Source organism: Drosophila melanogaster, chromosome 3L (genome assembly GCF_000001215.4).
Source record: "Drosophila melanogaster chromosome 3L".
NCBI classification, from domain to species: Eukaryota; Metazoa; Arthropoda; class Insecta; order Diptera; family Drosophilidae; genus Drosophila; species Drosophila melanogaster.
In genome coordinates, this window is record NT_037436.4 from 818,685 (window position 1) to 835,591 (window position 16,907).

Here is a 16,907-nt window from a genome sequence, read left to right on the forward strand (position 1 = left end):
CATTGCCGCGGACGACTACGTGACCTCCAATTTGGGATCAGTTTCATGTGCGTTAAAGTGCACATGCTGAACCCCCCCTGCCTGCGATTCGGTGTGGTCCGCCTTTGATGTAGACAGCCGTGCCGCCTTCTACAGTGGGACACCCGAGCCGAAAAAAAAAGAAACCAGGTCCAAGTCCAATCCATGCGAGCGGGGCCAAAACACTCGGGCACAGTGCCGCCCGAAAGTTTATTCATATGCTAATTTGGCTTAACGCTAACACACAGAATATGGACACTTGTCGCGCTTTCTGACTTGTGGCTTTTGCAGAGGGGCTCCGACAAATATCCAATTAAAATTGCTCAGCGCTGCGACAAATATTGACTTGCGGCTTTTCGGCTCTTTCATGTGGATGCCACTCCCTTCGGCTGGCGAAGAGGGGCAAGCTGGAGTGGGGAAACGGATGATTACTTTCATATGGAAATCGAGTGACAGGCGGTGCCTGATGGGTGCCTATAGTCTACATATTGGTACTTACTATATTTTTAAAGAATATTCCACTCGCATAACTTATACTGATTTGATATAGTTATTTTTGAGGTCTAATAGTCCCACTTCCTGCTGTCCATGTTAGCCAAGTTAATGACTCACAGCCTCGGCAATCTCGACTTTTCTCCCATGTTTCGTACACTTTTGGCCATAAAGAAAACAAAGTCGAAAATGTCTGTGCCCGCGTACAACTCTTTCAACCGCCGCTCGGAGGTCCGCTAATTAAGTGTGGAATGTTACAAATCCCCCCAAATCACTCGAGGTGGCCACAAATGGTCATTGAATGTTAGGGTCTTAATGAGCCACAAGCCCAAGCCAAGCAGTTACATTATATAAAAAGAGGGCAACAAAAGCTATCAACACACATGTGCGTGGACCATGGACCACGTTGCGGGTGCGTAGCTCCAAAAAAAAAATTGATTACAGTGAAGCATGGCCAAAGCGAACAGAAATGATATTTCAAGTATCGGTCAGGTGAGCCTCGATGGAAGTTAAGTAGTTAAATCTTGTGACCTTCTTATTCCTTGAAAAGTCCAACTTAGCGAAACTCGACTGTATTTTTGGGGGACTTGGACTCGGTCCAGCTGAGTGTGATTATCGTGGCCATTGTTGCCCTCCGGTTTAATGTGATCTCATGTTGATTGATTGAGCACACCTGTGTGAAAGACGAGCCAAGTTCGCTCGCTTTTGTTTCACTCCCATAATGCCCCCCCAAAAAAAACCGATCTTGATGAATTGGATTGGATTGAAGTGGACTGGAGTGAAGGAGAAAGCTTGGGGCTTCCAGCACGAAGCTTTCATCTGGGCCTTTGTGTTATGCAATTGTTAACATAGAAACCGAAAAACCAAAAAAAAAAAGGGGGCAGCAATAATTATTAGGGGCCAAAGCCAAACAAAAGCGTTGCGTTTTTGCTCCTCCGCGCTTCGCTGACTTTTTGACGGACAGTTGCCGCAGTTGTAGTTACTATCGCAACTGCCGGACATTGTGGAGCTGCATGGGTGGCTCCACAACACCCCCTTCCCCCGTCCCCGCCACTGAACCCGCAGTCGAAGCCTTTGTTGCTGCGCCCTGCAATTTGTATGAATTTCAAATTTCTTCAGCATTGAATATGAAAAAAAAAACCCAGTGAAAACAGCCGCTCGACCGACGCAGTCAAGCAGTTTGAATGAATAATTTCCGCAGTTGCTGGTCGTCTTCCGCTGAGCCCCGTCTACAAAGATTCTGCCAGCACTGAAAGAAAAAAACTTATATATTATATATATTCATAAAAAAGAAATCAACACATTAAACTGACTTTCTATCTATAAGGTTGCATGAAAGTGGGTTACTTTTTGGATCATATCTAAGCATAAACATAAGCATTTTTTCCTCCCCATTCCTAACCGACTTTTCTCCAAGTGCACAGCTGCGGCTGTTTATCATTGTTGCGTTCTCTGCGCCAAATGAAAATGAACACGTGCGTCCGGTTGCTGCGGCTCAGCTGCTGCTGATGAAAATAAATACAAGTATGTGGATACCGTGCCGCATTCAGTGGCACCCAGTGGCACCCAGTGCCACCAGTGGCAGAAGCTCCGCAGCCATTCAACAAATTTCACTTTATTGATGGGCACTGCACTTGAATTGCTGGGGCATCGCAATCGCGACGGCCACCTAAGCAAACACAGCCGATTTGCCACGCTTGGCCGCACAACGAGGCGTATGCGTGATTTGGCATTAGCATTAACATGGGCAACAGCTGTTCGATCCAAGCCAAAGATCACACAACTTGCTCCACCTGGATTTTAGTTCAGCCCCACTGCAGTTCGCCTTGTGTTCGCCGTTCAAGTCCGCAACTTAAATGCTAAGTGGGCAAAAATGCGTGGAGATGACATTCGCAGTGCACTGAAAAAAAAAGAGGAAGAGGAATGCTTAAGGAAAATGTGAAGAAATTCTCTAAATTAATTTTAACAACATATATTTGCATTGGCAACGAGGTGCAGCCAACTGTGCAGTTTCAGCTCTGCGGAGTTTCCTTCTGAAGCAAGAACATCACTTCAACAATGATTAAGCCTCGACTGCATGTATGTATGTATATCACACATAAAATGAGTGTACAGTGCTCATACATATGTACATATATCCAAAAGCCCCATGTTGATTGCTCAGCGGAGCTTATCTGGAGCGAAATGACCCCAAAAATGCGATGGCAAGCGGCAACAAGGAGTGAATTCGTCACGGATTCGACCCTGAATTTAATGGTTCACAGATTGCCATTTGTCGTGGTCAAATGATTTGCAAATTACATTTAATTCATTTTGGTAATTGAGTTGGGCTTAATTTTTATTTTCATAATGAAAACTAAGGAAATCATAAGTTCAAATAAAATAAAAGCGAACTGAAAAAAACACAGTTCCACGAAATATTTGTAATCACATGGGGCAACTCGAAAATAGAGCACTAACAATCAAAAATTGCACAATTCAGGAATTTTGGGAAAGGCAATTCCAAAACGGAAAACCAACTGGCCGCACATGCTGCTCAGCTGTTTGCAATTACTTTTTGGAAGTAGCGGCGACCACCGCGTCAGAGATACAAATCAAAGACATTGCCACAGTTGCGTAACAGTCGACACAACCCCATCCAGTCATGGGACCCAAGATCTTTGCCTCTGGAACTGAGAACGAGCGCCTCAGGTGGCAGGAAAGTGAGGATGGACTGCAAGAATGGGGCTGCCTTGCGCCGGAACTAAGCGACTTCCGCTCGAAGTCGAACAGCCGTTCACCTTCTGGTGATTTCATGTAGCTATGCACTGAGAAAAAACTCTGCACACAACTGGGGATTGTGAATTAAACATAAGATATCTGATTTCATGCAGTCATGCACTGAAAAAAGCCAAAGATCACAATTGAAACTAGAAGATCTTGAAATGTGTATATATATCTTATATCTTATGAATAGTATACTATATAGTAGTTGTTTTTCTCGGTGCCCAAGTGTGCGATCCTCATGCTCCAGATCGACAAACAACACGTGTGACTGATGGAGTGAACGAGTGAGTGAGTGACTGGCTGGGCAAGTGAGTGAATGAGTGAATGAATGAACGGATGGATGGACGGACGGACTAGCTGGTTGGGGGATTGGGTGAAGTGAGCAGCTAGTGTGGGGCAATGGCAATCAATGTAATGTTTATGCCGACGCTGGTGCCCGGGATCCCAAAGATCTGGGGACGGAAGACACAGAGACTCAGATTCAGGACCACAAATTGCTTTCAATTATGTTGCATGCGACTGTGCTCCCGTTTTTATGCCTCATTGTTGACGTGTCTCCGTTGGCAAGTTTTTACCCTCCTCCATTAACCAGGCAGCCAGTTCCATCGTTTCCATCGCTTCCATCGCTTCCATCTGGGCCATGTTTCGTGTTCTGTGCTGATGATCTCCGTGTGCCACTGATCAAGTTACCTTTAGTATATTTATCTTGCGACTGTGGCAACTGCACTCTCGACAGCACCATTATTGTCCCCATCATCGCAGTACGATGGCACTGGAAGTGCTCACAAGTAACCTAATTTTAAATTTTTATTTGGTATCGAAAGGGTTAAGGAATTTCATGTTAATTAGGCCAATATTTGTGGTTTTTTGTTGGAAATGTTACAAATATATCAATTTTGTGCTGCATAAATGATAATCAATCCCATCCACTGTGCCACACTTTTTGCTTTTATGACTTTGATTTTAAGCATCGGTTTCAGCATTAAAATGTTCCATTATAAGACCACCGCCCCGATGATCCTCGCCAGAACCGCAGCAAATTACTTGCGGAAGTGCGCCACGCCCACTAAAGTGCCCGTTTGACTCATCGTGAATGGAATGGAATGGGGATGTGGAGCTGGTGACCATGTGGGATTTTGCGATTGAGTTACTCGGCGCAGCGTCATCATCATTATCATTATCGTCCTCGCTGTGATCCGCTCTCGGGGATCGGATGCGGATCGTATGGCGATCCCTCAGCTGCGTGCAAATGTGTGCTTTTAAAAACAAACTAAAGTGAAAATTATGTCAAACCTGTTGACCGACCAGCCGGTCGTCGTTGGGATCTCGTTGCCATTCTCGTCGTCTCCATCTGCATCTGGATGGGATTCTGAGTGCCGATCTCCTTTTAGCATTCAACTGGAATTGAGTAATTTGTTGCAGAGACAATTAGATGCAACAGATTGTTGACTAAGTGACTGGAACGTTTACAGTTGAGTTCGCCGGTGAAAGGAAGTCGAGCAGTCCGATCCCATGAAGATCGGATTTTGGCCTGGGGGCGAACAGTTGGACGAGCCGCTGACAGGCTGGCCAAAGAACAGGTACTGACAGAAATTTCGGATCGCATTAAGAACAAAGAACCATAGAAAGAAGAATATGTAAGGGAATTTCTCCAAGTGCAGGCTGCTAAAGAGAGAGAGAGTTCATTGGAGTTCACCAGGCAGCGAGTGAAATGAAGATGCCACCGCAACGAGGAGCCAGCGATTGGTTCGTCCCTCCTCGTAGCATTTCATAATTTTCAGCCAATTATGCGAAATTGCCAACGTCTGCGGGGCTGGCTAGCTGAAAAAAGCAAACAGACCTTGGGCCGAGTTAATGACATTGAATGGGGTCAGCTCCCAAGAACCACAAAATAAAAGCCGCAAAAGCAGCGACGACGAGCTTGAATCATGGCGAAAGATTGCTGACAGCAATCAACAGTGGTGGACTGGTGGACTTGTGGCTCTGCCGCATGTGAGTGTCACTCTGCCCCTTCGCAAACCCAACCCATTCCCACCACCCCTTTCGACAATCATCATCATCAGTTTGTGTGAATCAGATCCGACCAGATATATACACTACACTATTTGGAAGTATAGTAGTTTGGGGGCATTACCAAAAATGTTTCCAAGCTTTAAAGATTATTTGGTTATATAGCACATATGTATCTTGCGAATTGCAGTCATTTTGTCTTATCATAGTAATTGAACTTTAATTAAAAGCTCGAACAGACCGCTATGGAAATTACCTGTGATCCACTTACCTTTAACGCCGCACTCGCCATCTTTCACCTACTTTTCCCCCGCTGATCGCAGATAGCGGCTAATTCGCGTGCTCCACCTCTTATCGCATATATTGGATATATTGGATATACCCGCCGCGGGTTAGAGATCGCGATCGGAGCCTCTGCCCATCGCCATCTCTCCTCGCAACACGTGCACATCAAACTCGTCGCTTTATAATTGGTTTGTCGAGCTGCCAGCAGTCGGAGTGTAAGCCTCGGATTCAGTCAGCCAAAGCCCGGCTCACATGTGCAAGGCCAGGAGAAGAAAAGCCGGTCGAAGACAGGCACTGGGAGAAATTATGTTGCTCATTTTACATTCATTTTGACATTGAACAGTGCTTAAATAATCATAGAAATCACTATTGAAGTTCGGAAAGATCCCTCAGCAACTGTGTGAAAAATTCGTTTAAGTAGATTTCATTTGGTTTCATTTTAGGAGTTTCCAAAGAATTTCCCTTTTGATACTTCATATGACTTTTGGCTACTAGCTGATTCCCATTTCTCCGAGTGTGTCTAAAATCAACGTCAGCAGCGATGCTAAGTGAATTAAAATAATGCTGCCGCTGCTGCATTTCACTGACGACGACGATGACGACCATGATGATGATGATGATGTTGTTGGCGATGCTGATGAGGCCGGCTCTCCCAGGAACTCCCCCTTCGGGAGGTAGCCACTCTGATGATTCTATTTATTACACGGCAGGCAATTTGCAATTTTCCGCTGCGTTTTAATTATTTGCCATGCCCGTTAGTTTTAATAAAGTTGCTAACTGTGAAAAGACGTGACTAGCGAATGGCCATTTAATTCGCACTCGCACACAGCGAAAGTGTCGGTCTAGCTCTATCCAACATCCACTGTCCACTGTCCACGATTCCATCCAGACTCCGGGTCCAGACTGGCAGACTTCTGATTAAAATCTCGGCGTGTCCGGCAGAATTTCGCAGAAAATTCTTACACGCAAGCGGCGGACAGCTGAAAAGTTGCTTCGTTAACACCCATTGCCTCCAAAGTCCGCCGATGATCGTGGGGCATTTCGTGCGAAATTTTATCACGCAAGGCATTCAATAGTTGATAAGCATCTGCGAAGCGGGAACCCTGCGAATGTGAACTCGGAATCCGAATCCGCGATCTGGCCAACAGATTGCGATCCCAAGCTCTGATATCCCGACAACAAAGGATCAGTGATGATCCTTACTTCTAACTAGCTACATCTTCAACTTGAAATACTCAATCTGTATCTATCAATATCACTTTAAAAATATTTATTAAATTCTTACTTCTTATTGCAGAATGTATTTAAGATTAGGTTATTAAATAGAGTGTGTAAAGTGAGTTTAGTTTTGGCTAAAACTCTACTTAGTCAGCCTGCCAACACTCTGAAGTTCGCCTTTGTCTTATCTCCAGCTGGGCATCTGCTCATCTCCTCGACGCCGTATCTGCCCATCTCCCCCAGAAGAAATGGCAACTGCTTCAAGGCGCCGCAGAAGGGGCGTGGCAGGTGTTTGCAGGGCTGGCTGTTCTCCCCATCCATTCCCCACCTCCACCCCTTTGTCCAAGGGTGCCAAGTGTTTGCGCCAAGCGCTGATTGTCCTTATCGAAGGCACAGATCGCGGAGCTGAACAGGAAAGGCGGCGCGAATCGCATGCGTAGATGCTGCCTAGAGATTGGAGATTGCAGACTGCACTTGCGTGCCAGTCGGGCAAAAAAGAGGCTAGCCGAGAAAAACCAGTGCCAAGTGACGAATGTCCGTGTTATGCGATCTAATGATCTAGAAATGAAGTTAATAAATCGTTTAGCCAGATGGCACAGCTCTTTTCCAGATCGCAAACAAGGCTGCTTCTGTGGATTTTCAGGAACGAGACAGTATGGAATGTCAGAGATGTCCGATTTTATGGATACTATAGATACTATATATTTTGGATGCACAAATTGATTTACTGAAACCAATTTACAAGGTATTATACCTTTAAATTCTACACTCTTACTTTGATTTTCATTATATTTCTTTTGACTTTCTAAACTGGGTGATCCAGACCAATAATGCTGCTCCGCCTTGAGCGTTGGCTAGTAAAAGTCCAAGTTGCCATTTCTGGCCCCACTCGCCTCGTTTGGGAGCAGCAAGTGATCGACCACCGGGCCGACAGACAATTTGCATAACTACCGTGCTTATGCCGCAAACATAACAAATTACAACGATTTTGCGTATGTACATACCGGGCGGATGGATGGAAAGCGAGGCGTTTAGCAAATATCTGCCTATCTGTCCCATAACGGGACTCTCCGTGCCGGGAAAATGAAGAGCAGTGCAAACAAGGCCGAGATGTAATGGCCAAGACACATGGTAATGGCCATAATCAGGCCGCAACAAGACAGGCGAACTTCAAATGGAATTATGCAAAGCGTGTCGTCGTCTCCGCCAGAACCACACAACAAAATCACCTCGCATTCTTGGCTTTGTTTTCAGTTACTTTTATTTAAGTTAAAAATTGCTTATGATTAGGGGTTTATATTTAGGTTGTGCAATTTGTCGAGTTTGCACTGACTTATATGCTAGTTTAAATATGCGGCAGTCGATTAGTGGTTGATCGGTGATTTAATGTGCAGTTAGTATAGATGTACGATCTGCAAAGGAAATTGTGAATTAGTTTCAATTCAAAGCGCACTGTTTGTTTAATCACTTACCTAGTGTATAATTTAGTTAGAATTAAGCGCCACAACATACCCCAACGTAAGAAGATCTGCAAGTGAAGAAAGGAAATTAGTTATGATTTAACCACGATTAAAATGCTAAACACAGTGAAATATAGCTATAAGCTCAGTTACTAAATTACAATCAAATCATTTCATTAGTCTAACATATGTAAAATAACATCATAGAGCTTATTTAAATTGAAGTGGTTTAAATATATATTACGTACCTTGAAAGTGTTCCTAATGTAATGGTCTAATGGTCATTGGAATTTTCCGATTAAACTGCAAAGAAAGCATCAATTTACTAATCGATCCAGTAATTATCATAAATAAGTATTGAAATTTTTAATTTTAAAAACATTCTCAGTTACTAATTTACAATCAAATCATTTCATTAGTCTAACATATGTAAAATAACATCATTGTTTAACTCAACGAAAATGTGGCTTAATCGTTACAATTTCTTACCTTTAAAACGTTTTAGGTGCAGCGTTTGTTGGTTTTGCCCACGAAAACTGCAATAGAAAGAGAAATACAAAATTAATAACATTTCTTTGCTTTTCAATCAATAAACGCTTGAATTTGTTATCAGAAAAACATAACTTTACACTAATCAAGGCATTTCATAGGTGTCCCAAGGTAAAACTCGAAAATCATCATTGAAAACAACTATAAATAGAAACCAACTTACCTAGTTAAAAAAGAAAAGTTTCCATGATATTGAAGTGTTCCTTTGCTGGCATCTGCAAAATATAAACAATTGTTAGCTTTCTGTTCAATAATCATAAAAGACTAAATTCAGCAAAGTATTTATCAGATATTGACGTTTACGCTAATCAAGGCATTTCATAGGTGTCCCAAGGTAAAATAGCTATGTCATCACAAAAACCTATGTCCCATAGGCATATCGATTCCAACTCACCTTAGAAGGCGTATCGCGTGCGAATATCCTCCAGTTTCTTGCAGATCTGATTGGGAGTGCGGAACATGTCGCCAGCTATGCTCTTCTGCTTGGCTGCCTCAATGGACAGATACTGCTCGCAGAGATCGCCGTCGAGTACGTTTTTGACCGGATAATACGAGCTCCTGTAGCTGAGATGGTCGCGTCCACAGAGTGGAGGATTCTCATTGCGCATGTGCATCTCCAGATGTTGGAAGAAGTCGTAGTCCTCGCGACTGGTGAACGGAACAAATGCTCCAACAGTGCCACTTAGCGTGGCGTATATAAGGGCTTCCGATCCTCCAGGAATTAGCGTTGCCTTCTGCAGCGACATGATTATCTCGCCCACATGGAAGGAGCAAATGTTCTCCGACTTCTGTGAAGCACCTGACAGCAGGCCACGATCCCACAGAGACTTGGTGCCCGTTGGATCCTCGTCCACATCGTCCGTTACGGAGTGGGGCAATCGCTGAATGCTCAGGTTGCCAAACTTATCGGCTATGGCTATGGTATCATAGTCCAGCAAGGTGGTGGCCGTCACCCATCGAGGATGCGTGTCATCGGCAAATATAATCAGCTGGTTCTCCGCGCGACGATAGCGTATGAAAAATACTGATTCCTGAACATCCGACACGTAAACACGATGACCCATGGCTTGGATATTGACAATCTGATAGGGAATGTGCTTGTTCTCGCATTTGCGCAGCATTTTCTTCTTGCCGAAATCGTAGATTCGCAACATTCGACCGCAGCCAGCTAGTAGACGACCCTGGAAGCCACACAGGGCTCCAGGAATCTCGTCAATGTCCGTGCGGTGCATGAATTCCAGACTGGAGCAAGTGGGATCTATTTTGTAGATATCTATGCAGCCGCCTTGCGAAATCCTGGGATTCAGCTGCAGATCCTTGGCGATTCCCACGGCCAGGTAGTACCGGCCATCAGCCGCTATGGAGAACTTCAGCATGGCCATCGACATAATGGCCTCGTTTTGGGTGAGCGGCACACTAAACATCGTCTGACCATGCATTGCGTCCAGGCAACGGATTTGCGAGGCCCAAAGACCCAGTCCTGCTTTGGGCGACGAAAACACGTCCTCGGGAAGGACTTCGTTGATGAAAGCATTGGCCATTTCGCGGGCCAACTCCCTTTCCTCATCGCCAGCTGCACTGCGCATCTCCTCCGCCATTTGCTCCTTTCGGGCACTCTTCGTATCCTCTGTGTAGGCGTTGTGATCGGTTTCGGCAATTAGCATGCGTCCCGTATCCGGATGGATTACAAAGGTACGTGGAGTGTACTGCAAGGGGAACGCTACTTGATTGAAGACGGCTCCCAGTTTCTCCAGGGCCAAGATCCTCAAGGTGTTGGTGGATATAGCCACGATACCTTCGCTGCACTGCTCGCTCGAGAAGCCAGAAGCATACTCAAGGGTTTCATAAGACAGAGGCGTCAAATGGAATCGATTTTGGTGGTAGTACGACAGCCAGGTTCGACTGGACATGGCCAGCACCGCTTCGGATCCCTGCATCTTGATCCGGAAGAGCTTTACGGGTCGGGAACCCAAATATCTCGTTCGGGTGTCTGCCAAATCTCCGGAAACAGGATCGAGCACAGTTCTCAGCAGGACACCGTTGCTCAAGCCAATGTTTAGGTAAATGGTTCCCTTATTGTTGCCACTGCGCTGAGCGGGAGCATCGTCATCCAAACCTCCCTGAGTCGTGCTCTCCGTGTGACCCATTTCGACCAGGCAAAGGGATTCGGCTGGCGAAGGCAGGGCCTGCATGGAGCAGGGAGTGAGACAGTTGTTGGGATCCAGCGATAAGATGCGCACTGTATTATCCGCCAGGCCGACGGCCAAGAACCAGGATCTCTGCTCGCCCTCCGGAACAGTTCCCAAGGCCATGCACATAATCTCAGCAGGCATCTCGGAACGTTCCGTGTACTCGTTCAGCTCCCCAGTCTGCAAGCATAAAATGTATTCATTAGTTGTGAAGTTAAGTAAACGAGGATAAGGCTTTTGGTTGATTTTGAAGCTCAGCACTGCAGGACACATAGTGTCTCAACATGATTGTTCTTTTCGTGTTTTTGTCATCAGAGCAAGAAGTCAACAGTTGAGTGTAATATAGTAGTAGAATTGCTTACCGGATCCATTTCGAAGTAGACCAACTCCCTGCCCGACAAGGTGATGACCACCTGGCGCTGATTCACGGCGCACTTGGTAATGGACTTCTTGCCCGGAGCCTTCCACTCGTTCACACGCTTGTCGGATCGGATATGTCGAATGCCATCGGGGTAAACCTGAACCAGCGCATCATCGCCCAGGGCGGCACAACAGAGCGTGGGCGTGGTGCCCAGGAAACCGCTGTCCGTGACTTCCTCGACGGTTTCGCCAATGCTCAAAACCAGGGTGGCATTCACGAAGGACACGATGATATAGGCATCAAACTCGTCTAAAAAATAGGGGAGCAAAACAATACTTGGAACGTGAGTACTTCAGTTTGAATCGAGCAAGCGAAAAAGATCTGCGTATCACACAAGACATTGAATAATCAGTTTATCAAGTTGTAATCAATGGATAATTCAGCTGAAACACGGTTGATAAATATCGCATCATGTTCAATGTCCGACTGGCTTAAATATAGTTAGCTTTTGTTCTGTTTTCATTGGTATAGTAGCAGTGGTAGTTGTAGTATCTGTTTGACTTATGAGCTGCAGTAAATGTTGCCTTACCTATCGCTTCACAAAAGACAATTTAAAATTACACAAACGAGAGAAATTCTCTTTAATCGCTTGTCTTTTTCGATAGTTCACACATATTGCCGTCTGTGTTTAAGCGCCTGAAATAAGAGAGAACTGGTGGTTGATAACTTGTGGGACTTGTTTGGAATCGTGCGTAAAGCTAGGTGTAATCTATATCTCGATCTGTATCAATGCACCAGTTGAGTTATTAGCCACGTTTCAGTCTTAGTCTAATCTTAGCTTAGGAATCATGATTAATGCCCGCAGACACACTCACCATCAGCTCGTTTCTTCACAGTCCAAACCGCATTGGGATTACCAGGCAGTTCGGAAACGGCCATCTCGGACACCTCGAGGCCGTGGCGCAGCACCCGCAGAGTGGAACGCGGTCCTCGTCCGCAAAGAACGTACAGTTGCGGTGTGTCCTCGTTGGCCAGATCAGCCACCTGGGAGGTGATGATCGGTGCGAAAGAGGGCAGTTCATCCACAAGCACCAGGTTCTTTAGGGCACGTGGCGCAAAGAAGAAGGTTTCACCCTCCTCCAAAGGCATGGCCGAACTGAACTCCGGCTCGTCATCGTCGTCACCCAGATGAGCGATTTGATATAGATAGCTGAGGGTTACACAAATACCTCAATTAGTACCCATTCATATTATTCTCAAATGAATGATTTGTAGATACTCACTGGTTGCCAAACTCGCTGGCCACGAACAGGAAACCCGTCTTTAGCACGCACATGGCAGTTGCCGGCGGCACTGTATCGAAGTACTTTAGCTTGATCTCGGAGACCACATCATCGTCCGTTTCCAGGGTGATCTTAAAGATGTCTCCCTGCTCGGTCTGCAGCAGGAAGAAGTACATGCTCTTGGTGCGATGTGTGGCCGAGCAGATGAAGATCATACCACGTTCGGGATCATCCAGATCGTTTCTCCTGCGCGGAATGGGACAGCGGATATCGTGCTGATCGCCGAGATTCTTGTACGTTAGGTAGTTCTCCGAGCAGATCAGCACGCCCGAAGGACCATCGTTGCCCCCAGGCACGGATACCAAGAAATTGGCGTGCTCTTCCAAGGGCTCCGAGTATTTGCGAACCACGTGGTTTAAGCCGAGATCCAACTCGTAGAAAGTCAGCGTTTGCTGAGTGCGCTGGGCGGCGTCACCTGGAACAAATAGATGCGACACTGATTAGTTACAGGACTATAGCATTGTACTATCAAAATGTTATCAATTGAGATTAGGAAGTGTGGGTCACAAATCAGTGAAGTGTGGCTAGGCAATTACAGCAACACCAATGGTTCAGTGATCACGATTTATCTGGCACTAAGTACAGTCAGTGTTCGTGGTGTGGATCCACTAAACCTGTGAATTAAAGCGCCTTCTAGGGTCTACACGCCACCTAGTTGATGCTTACCCGATGGATCCATGTCGGCCTCTTCGTAGTCGATCTCTAGGCAGGCGAACATGGGATTATCGAAGCCCACATCCACGCCGACCATGTGGTATGTCAGTGTATTCGATTTGTGGGCCTCCAGGGGCGATGAGATCGTGAGGCGAGCCTGCGTGTCCCGGTTCATGATGTAGGCCAGCTTTTGCTTCTCCACGGCGCCAATCATCACGGCTCTTCCTTTAGGATCGATGGCAAAGTATTGCCCAGGCACAATCCTGCGACATCCCGACTTTCCGAACGTCTCCTGGTGCACTTTTTCAAGAGCATTCTTGGAGGGATTGTACTCGAGGATCACGATGCGTCCCGAGTCCGAGCCCACAACTATGTAATCTGCAAAGCAAGGTAACGATATTCGAGATTAGGGTCATACATTTAACACTTTCTAATGACTATAATGATATTTTATTGACTTTGTAACTCGAAGTTTCAATTCGCCACTCCGTTGAGTTGGTTTATGGCAAATGCGACGTCAAGTCTTTCGGTTTCTCTCGCACTTAGACGCGTTCAAAGGTCTTACTGGGGTCAACTAGCCGTCTGTTGCCTCAATAGGGATTTGTGCGACTTACATAGATTATATAGGAGCAATACATTACTCCCAATTGATGGTACAAAACTAAATTACAATTGAAAGACTCACCTTTAGTGCCGCCCGTCAGTCGAAAGGCCATCAGGGCGCGAACGCATCCGAATATCTCCGTGGAGAGCAGGGTGTGCACCTTGCCGGTGTTGGAGTCCGGACGCAGTAGCTCCAGCGACTTGCCACGCGACAGGAGGACCTCCTGCTGCTTGCCGCCGGAGAAGTTGCCGTGGACCGCGTGGGTCACGCCGGTGGCCTTCTGCAGGGTCAGGTTGTACAGATACATGGTGGAGCACTACACTCTTTCACTTTTGTCCACGACTGCAAGAGAAGCAATGTTGAGGTTAGGTACAGTTGCAGACAAGGGAAAAAGTCACGTGAATGGCGGTGTATTTTTTTTTTTGTGAATTTGTACTACTTTGAAAACCATGGCCACAGTATGGAAAGTCGTGTCGCCTAACGATGCTAGTAAGCAGCATTTAATTCTTAGTTTAGCACGCTTCAAATGCGACCAAAGCACAGACATTTCTGATTTCTGGAGATACTTCGTGCGGAAAGCGCTTAAATAATAGTAGATATCAGTGCTAGCACGTGTATTTGTTTACCTTCGGCTGGTTAAATGGATGAATTAGCACATTTCACCAGCGATGCCTTTGGATTCGAATTTTCCTGATTACTCAGAACTCTTCATTTTCACATCTGCTCTGTTCGCCGACAAAAAGTAAAAGAACTATAAAAGTAAAAATGGTGGTGCATAAAATGTGGCTTGACTTATCGATAGTGCGCGGCCGTCGATTTTCCTATCGATAATAGGCCCGGTTCAGACTGATTATAAATTAAATAATTATTTTACTGGAAATTGTTGCTGCAGAAATCATAAGTTTCCTAAAAATCCTGGTCAAGATATATCGAATTTATCCTTTATTAAATATACCACATTTAAATATTCGGAAATTGCCATGGGCCAATCCCAGTTCCACATACCAAAAACTGCCTCAAAAGCTAAACATATAATATGCAATTTTCTGTGAAAAAATGGAAAATTTCAAGGATCTGTAAAAATATGTACTGGATCAATCGTTTTATCTTTCTTTAACTTAAAAAATTTTTATCATGGGCTTAAATGAAAACAAAACCACTCACCGAATTGTGGCTAAAGGGCTGGGCTCAATACTATGCTATTAAGGTATGATTAAGGAGAAAACTTTAAAGGTATTTAAAAAAAATAAATAGATCAGTCCCCAACTATTTTTTTCTGTTTATTCGATCTCTACTTGAGTATATTTTTACGCGGCGTTGGCTCATGTTATTAGACTAATTAGAAAAATCATCAATTATTACTTAGTAAACTAGGTTTGTTGACTATCGATATACCAACTTCAGATTCGCGACATCTCTAATCAGTCATGGAATTGTCAGTGTTGTAAAACCTGAAATGTCATTGCATCTTTGCTTCTTCAAAACAGCTGACAGCTAAAAACAAATATTTCGTGATTTTTGTAAATATTGCTAACGTTTTAATATGGAGGAGCAAGAGGATCGAGAAAAGCTCTACGAAGAAGCCCACAAGAAAGTAAAACTGGGCGAGGAGCTGAAGAAAGCGCTGAAAGACTTCGAAGATTTGCCTGGTGTCAGCAAAGTACAGCGAAAAATTCAGCAAGAGCTCAAATTTCTAAATAAGGTTTGTTTGCCTATTTTTCATGATAAAAACATTGAGTAAAAGCATTTTCCTTCAAGGTGATTACTACAAGGTCCGTAAAGGAACACCACATAACCAGCAGTAACTTTGTTTACTACGATTTTCTCATTAAAACTCTGCGTTTGCAACAAGGAGTAGTCGACATCAATGCCGTATTCCGCCTGGAGTCTAGGGATAGTCCCCTGAGAGTCGACATCGTGGCCAACAATGGACTCAAGTGGGTGAAGGTGATAGCCAGGAACTCGAAGTCCGTCGAGGACGCGGCCAGGGGATGTGTCAGCATCGGAGCCCGAAGTGTCATCGACCAGGCGGAGGATTATCTGGAGGCCAGCGAACTTAGTTTCTGCATGTTCCAGAGGCCGAAGGTAATGCCTAATAGTATGCTACCCTAGACAGCATTCATCATCTGATATACTGCCTTTTAGATAGTATTCTACTTCTCCAACAAAATCGAGGACTCCCTGCATGAAGAGCTAATGGAAATGGGCGTACAAACTGCTTCCCTGGACTCACCAGACACCGACTTGGATATGTACGCCACGACGTCGAACGAACTGAATCTAGATGTGACCACATTGCTGGCCTACGTTAGTGCGCTCACCAACGGATCCGCCAATTGGGTCTACAAGGAACCTCTGCTCACCGAACAGGCGGAAAGGGAAAGAGCCTCGCCGCTAAAACCGCTCCTCGAGAAAATCCTAGAGGGAAAAACCTTGGTCTGCTGCCAGTTAGCCTACGATGCCTTCCAGAGTATTTTGGATATTGTAGGCGGCGAGGGCGAACGGAAGCGAGCCGAGGAACTGATGAAACGGGTCACCGTTTATCCGGATGTGGAAACAATACCCGAAGAATTCTCCCACATACGTTTCACTGCCAACGTAAACGAGCGAAGTCTGAAAATCTTTAGTTTCGGCATGGCCAGGCAAATTTTCACTGTGACTTCGAATAAGGCCTTTGTGAGATCAGCTAAGATGCAGGTATGCATGAATGGAAAATGTGATTTTGTCCTGTCTTTAATGTCTGTGCTTTACAGGGTATCAATGTGCCTGTTTTTGTACACGCTTCAGTTGCACTTACCGAAGGTAAGCAGGCAACAGGAAGACCGCTTTAAAAACCAATAAGCGTTAAGGCTATTCAAATAAATTTTATGTGATTTTTTTTCAAAAACTGCTCTACACAAAGTTGTTATAATTATTAAATAAAGATCCTTCAAATTTGAATTCGATTGGTTTTTAAAA

General features: G+C 45.1%; 2 protein-coding genes, 2 long non-coding RNA genes and 9 other non-coding genes across 16 annotated transcripts; 2 read left to right on the plus strand and 11 right to left on the minus strand.

The window, feature by feature from the left end:
• Window positions 1-2,074: 2,074 nt before the first annotated feature.
• On the plus strand, window positions 2,075-2,828 carry lncRNA:CR43883 (long non-coding RNA:CR43883). The gene has a single exon (NR_073908.2). It is a non-coding gene; the product is annotated as a long non-coding RNA:CR43883 (long non-coding RNA).
• Window positions 2,829-8,035: 5,207 nt separating this feature from the next.
• lncRNA:CR45184 (long non-coding RNA:CR45184) lies at window positions 8,036-11,506 on the minus strand. Of its 3 annotated transcripts, NR_124748.1 has the most exons (7): window positions 11,350-11,506; window positions 9,193-11,167; window positions 8,962-9,013; window positions 8,739-8,785; window positions 8,498-8,552; window positions 8,262-8,317; window positions 8,036-8,201 (listed from the first exon to the last, which is right to left on the minus strand). It is a non-coding gene; the product is annotated as a long non-coding RNA:CR45184 (long non-coding RNA). The 3 variants fall into 3 exon arrangements; NR_124749.1 differs by lacking the exon at window positions 11,350-11,506 and having other exon boundaries at window positions 9,193-11,308; NR_124750.1 differs by lacking the exon at window positions 11,350-11,506 and having other exon boundaries at window positions 9,193-11,202.
• Window positions 8,036-14,701, minus strand: Sf3b3 (Splicing factor 3b subunit 3). 2 transcript variants are annotated; one of them, NM_001274294.2, is made up of 13 exons: window positions 14,576-14,701; window positions 14,031-14,291; window positions 13,358-13,723; window positions 12,632-13,106; window positions 12,224-12,558; window positions 11,938-12,044; window positions 11,350-11,657; window positions 9,193-11,167; window positions 8,962-9,013; window positions 8,739-8,785; window positions 8,498-8,552; window positions 8,262-8,317; window positions 8,036-8,201 (listed from the first exon to the last, which is right to left on the minus strand). In NM_001274294.2, the coding sequence occupies exons 2-6, from the start codon at window positions 14,254-14,256 to the stop codon at window positions 12,037-12,039; spliced, it is 1,410 nt and encodes a 469-aa protein (NP_001261223.1). In that variant the 5' UTR covers window positions 14,257-14,291; window positions 14,576-14,701; the 3' UTR covers window positions 8,036-8,201; window positions 8,262-8,317; window positions 8,498-8,552; window positions 8,739-8,785; window positions 8,962-9,013; window positions 9,193-11,167; window positions 11,350-11,657; window positions 11,938-12,036. The 2 variants fall into 2 exon arrangements, with proteins under 2 accessions (NP_001261223.1, NP_728546.1); NM_167842.3 differs by lacking the exon at window positions 11,938-12,044.
• Window positions 8,391-8,460, minus strand: snoRNA:Me28S-C788b. The gene has a single exon (NR_003840.1). It is a non-coding gene; the product is annotated as a snoRNA:Me28S-C788b (small nucleolar RNA).
• snoRNA:Me28S-C788a lies at window positions 8,628-8,699 on the minus strand. The gene has a single exon (NR_003841.1). It is a non-coding gene; the product is annotated as a snoRNA:Me28S-C788a (small nucleolar RNA).
• On the minus strand, window positions 8,853-8,936 carry snoRNA:Me28S-G3113b. Its single transcript, NR_003842.1, has one exon. It is a non-coding gene; the product is annotated as a snoRNA:Me28S-G3113b (small nucleolar RNA).
• Window positions 9,080-9,159, minus strand: snoRNA:Me28S-G3113a. The gene has a single exon (NR_003843.1). It is a non-coding gene; the product is annotated as a snoRNA:Me28S-G3113a (small nucleolar RNA).
• snoRNA:Me5.8S-G74 lies at window positions 11,238-11,308 on the minus strand. The gene has a single exon (NR_003844.1). It is a non-coding gene; the product is annotated as a snoRNA:Me5.8S-G74 (small nucleolar RNA).
• Window positions 11,753-11,827, minus strand: snoRNA:Me28S-A771. Its single transcript, NR_003845.1, has one exon. It is a non-coding gene; the product is annotated as a snoRNA:Me28S-A771 (small nucleolar RNA).
• On the minus strand, window positions 13,186-13,324 carry snoRNA:Psi18S-110. Its single transcript, NR_003846.1, has one exon. It is a non-coding gene; the product is annotated as a snoRNA:Psi18S-110 (small nucleolar RNA).
• Window positions 13,803-13,955, minus strand: snoRNA:Psi28S-3308. The gene has a single exon (NR_003847.1). It is a non-coding gene; the product is annotated as a snoRNA:Psi28S-3308 (small nucleolar RNA).
• On the minus strand, window positions 14,378-14,525 carry snoRNA:Psi18S-1086. The gene has a single exon (NR_003848.1). It is a non-coding gene; the product is annotated as a snoRNA:Psi18S-1086 (small nucleolar RNA).
• A 707-nt stretch (window positions 14,702-15,408) lies between the features above and the next one.
• Window positions 15,409-16,831, plus strand: CG42553 (uncharacterized protein). The gene is made up of 4 exons (NM_138216.3): window positions 15,409-15,651; window positions 15,708-16,034; window positions 16,095-16,646; window positions 16,703-16,831. The coding sequence occupies exons 1-4, from the start codon at window positions 15,493-15,495 to the stop codon at window positions 16,778-16,780; spliced, it is 1,116 nt and encodes a 371-aa protein (NP_612060.2). The 5' UTR covers window positions 15,409-15,492; the 3' UTR covers window positions 16,781-16,831.
• The last annotated feature ends 76 nt before the right edge of the window (window positions 16,832-16,907 follow it).

What these genes read in the sequence shown, in the direction of transcription:
- Sf3b3 (NM_167842.3), bottom strand. Translation starts at nt 14,256, where the DNA reads ATGTATCTGTACAACCTGACCCTGCAGAAGGCCACCGGCGTGACCCAC. An exon ending in ACTGACGGGCGGCACTAAAG is followed by an intron (nt 13,724 to 14,030) that starts GTGAGTCTTTCA and finishes CTTGCTTTGCAG; the next exon opens with ATTACATAGTTGTGGGCTCG. An exon ending in TCTACTTCGAAATGGATCCG is followed by an intron (nt 11,168 to 11,349) that starts GTAAGCAATTCT and finishes TTATGCTTGCAG; the next exon opens with ACTGGGGAGCTGAACGAGTA.
- CG42553 (NM_138216.3), top strand. Translation starts at nt 15,493, where the DNA reads ATGGAGGAGCAAGAGGATCGAGAAAAGCTCTACGAAGAAGCCCACAAG. An exon ending in GCATGTTCCAGAGGCCGAAG is followed by an intron (nt 16,035 to 16,094) that starts GTAATGCCTAAT and finishes ACTGCCTTTTAG; the next exon opens with ATAGTATTCTACTTCTCCAA. An exon ending in TGAGATCAGCTAAGATGCAG is followed by an intron (nt 16,647 to 16,702) that starts GTATGCATGAAT and finishes TGTGCTTTACAG; the next exon opens with GGTATCAATGTGCCTGTTTT.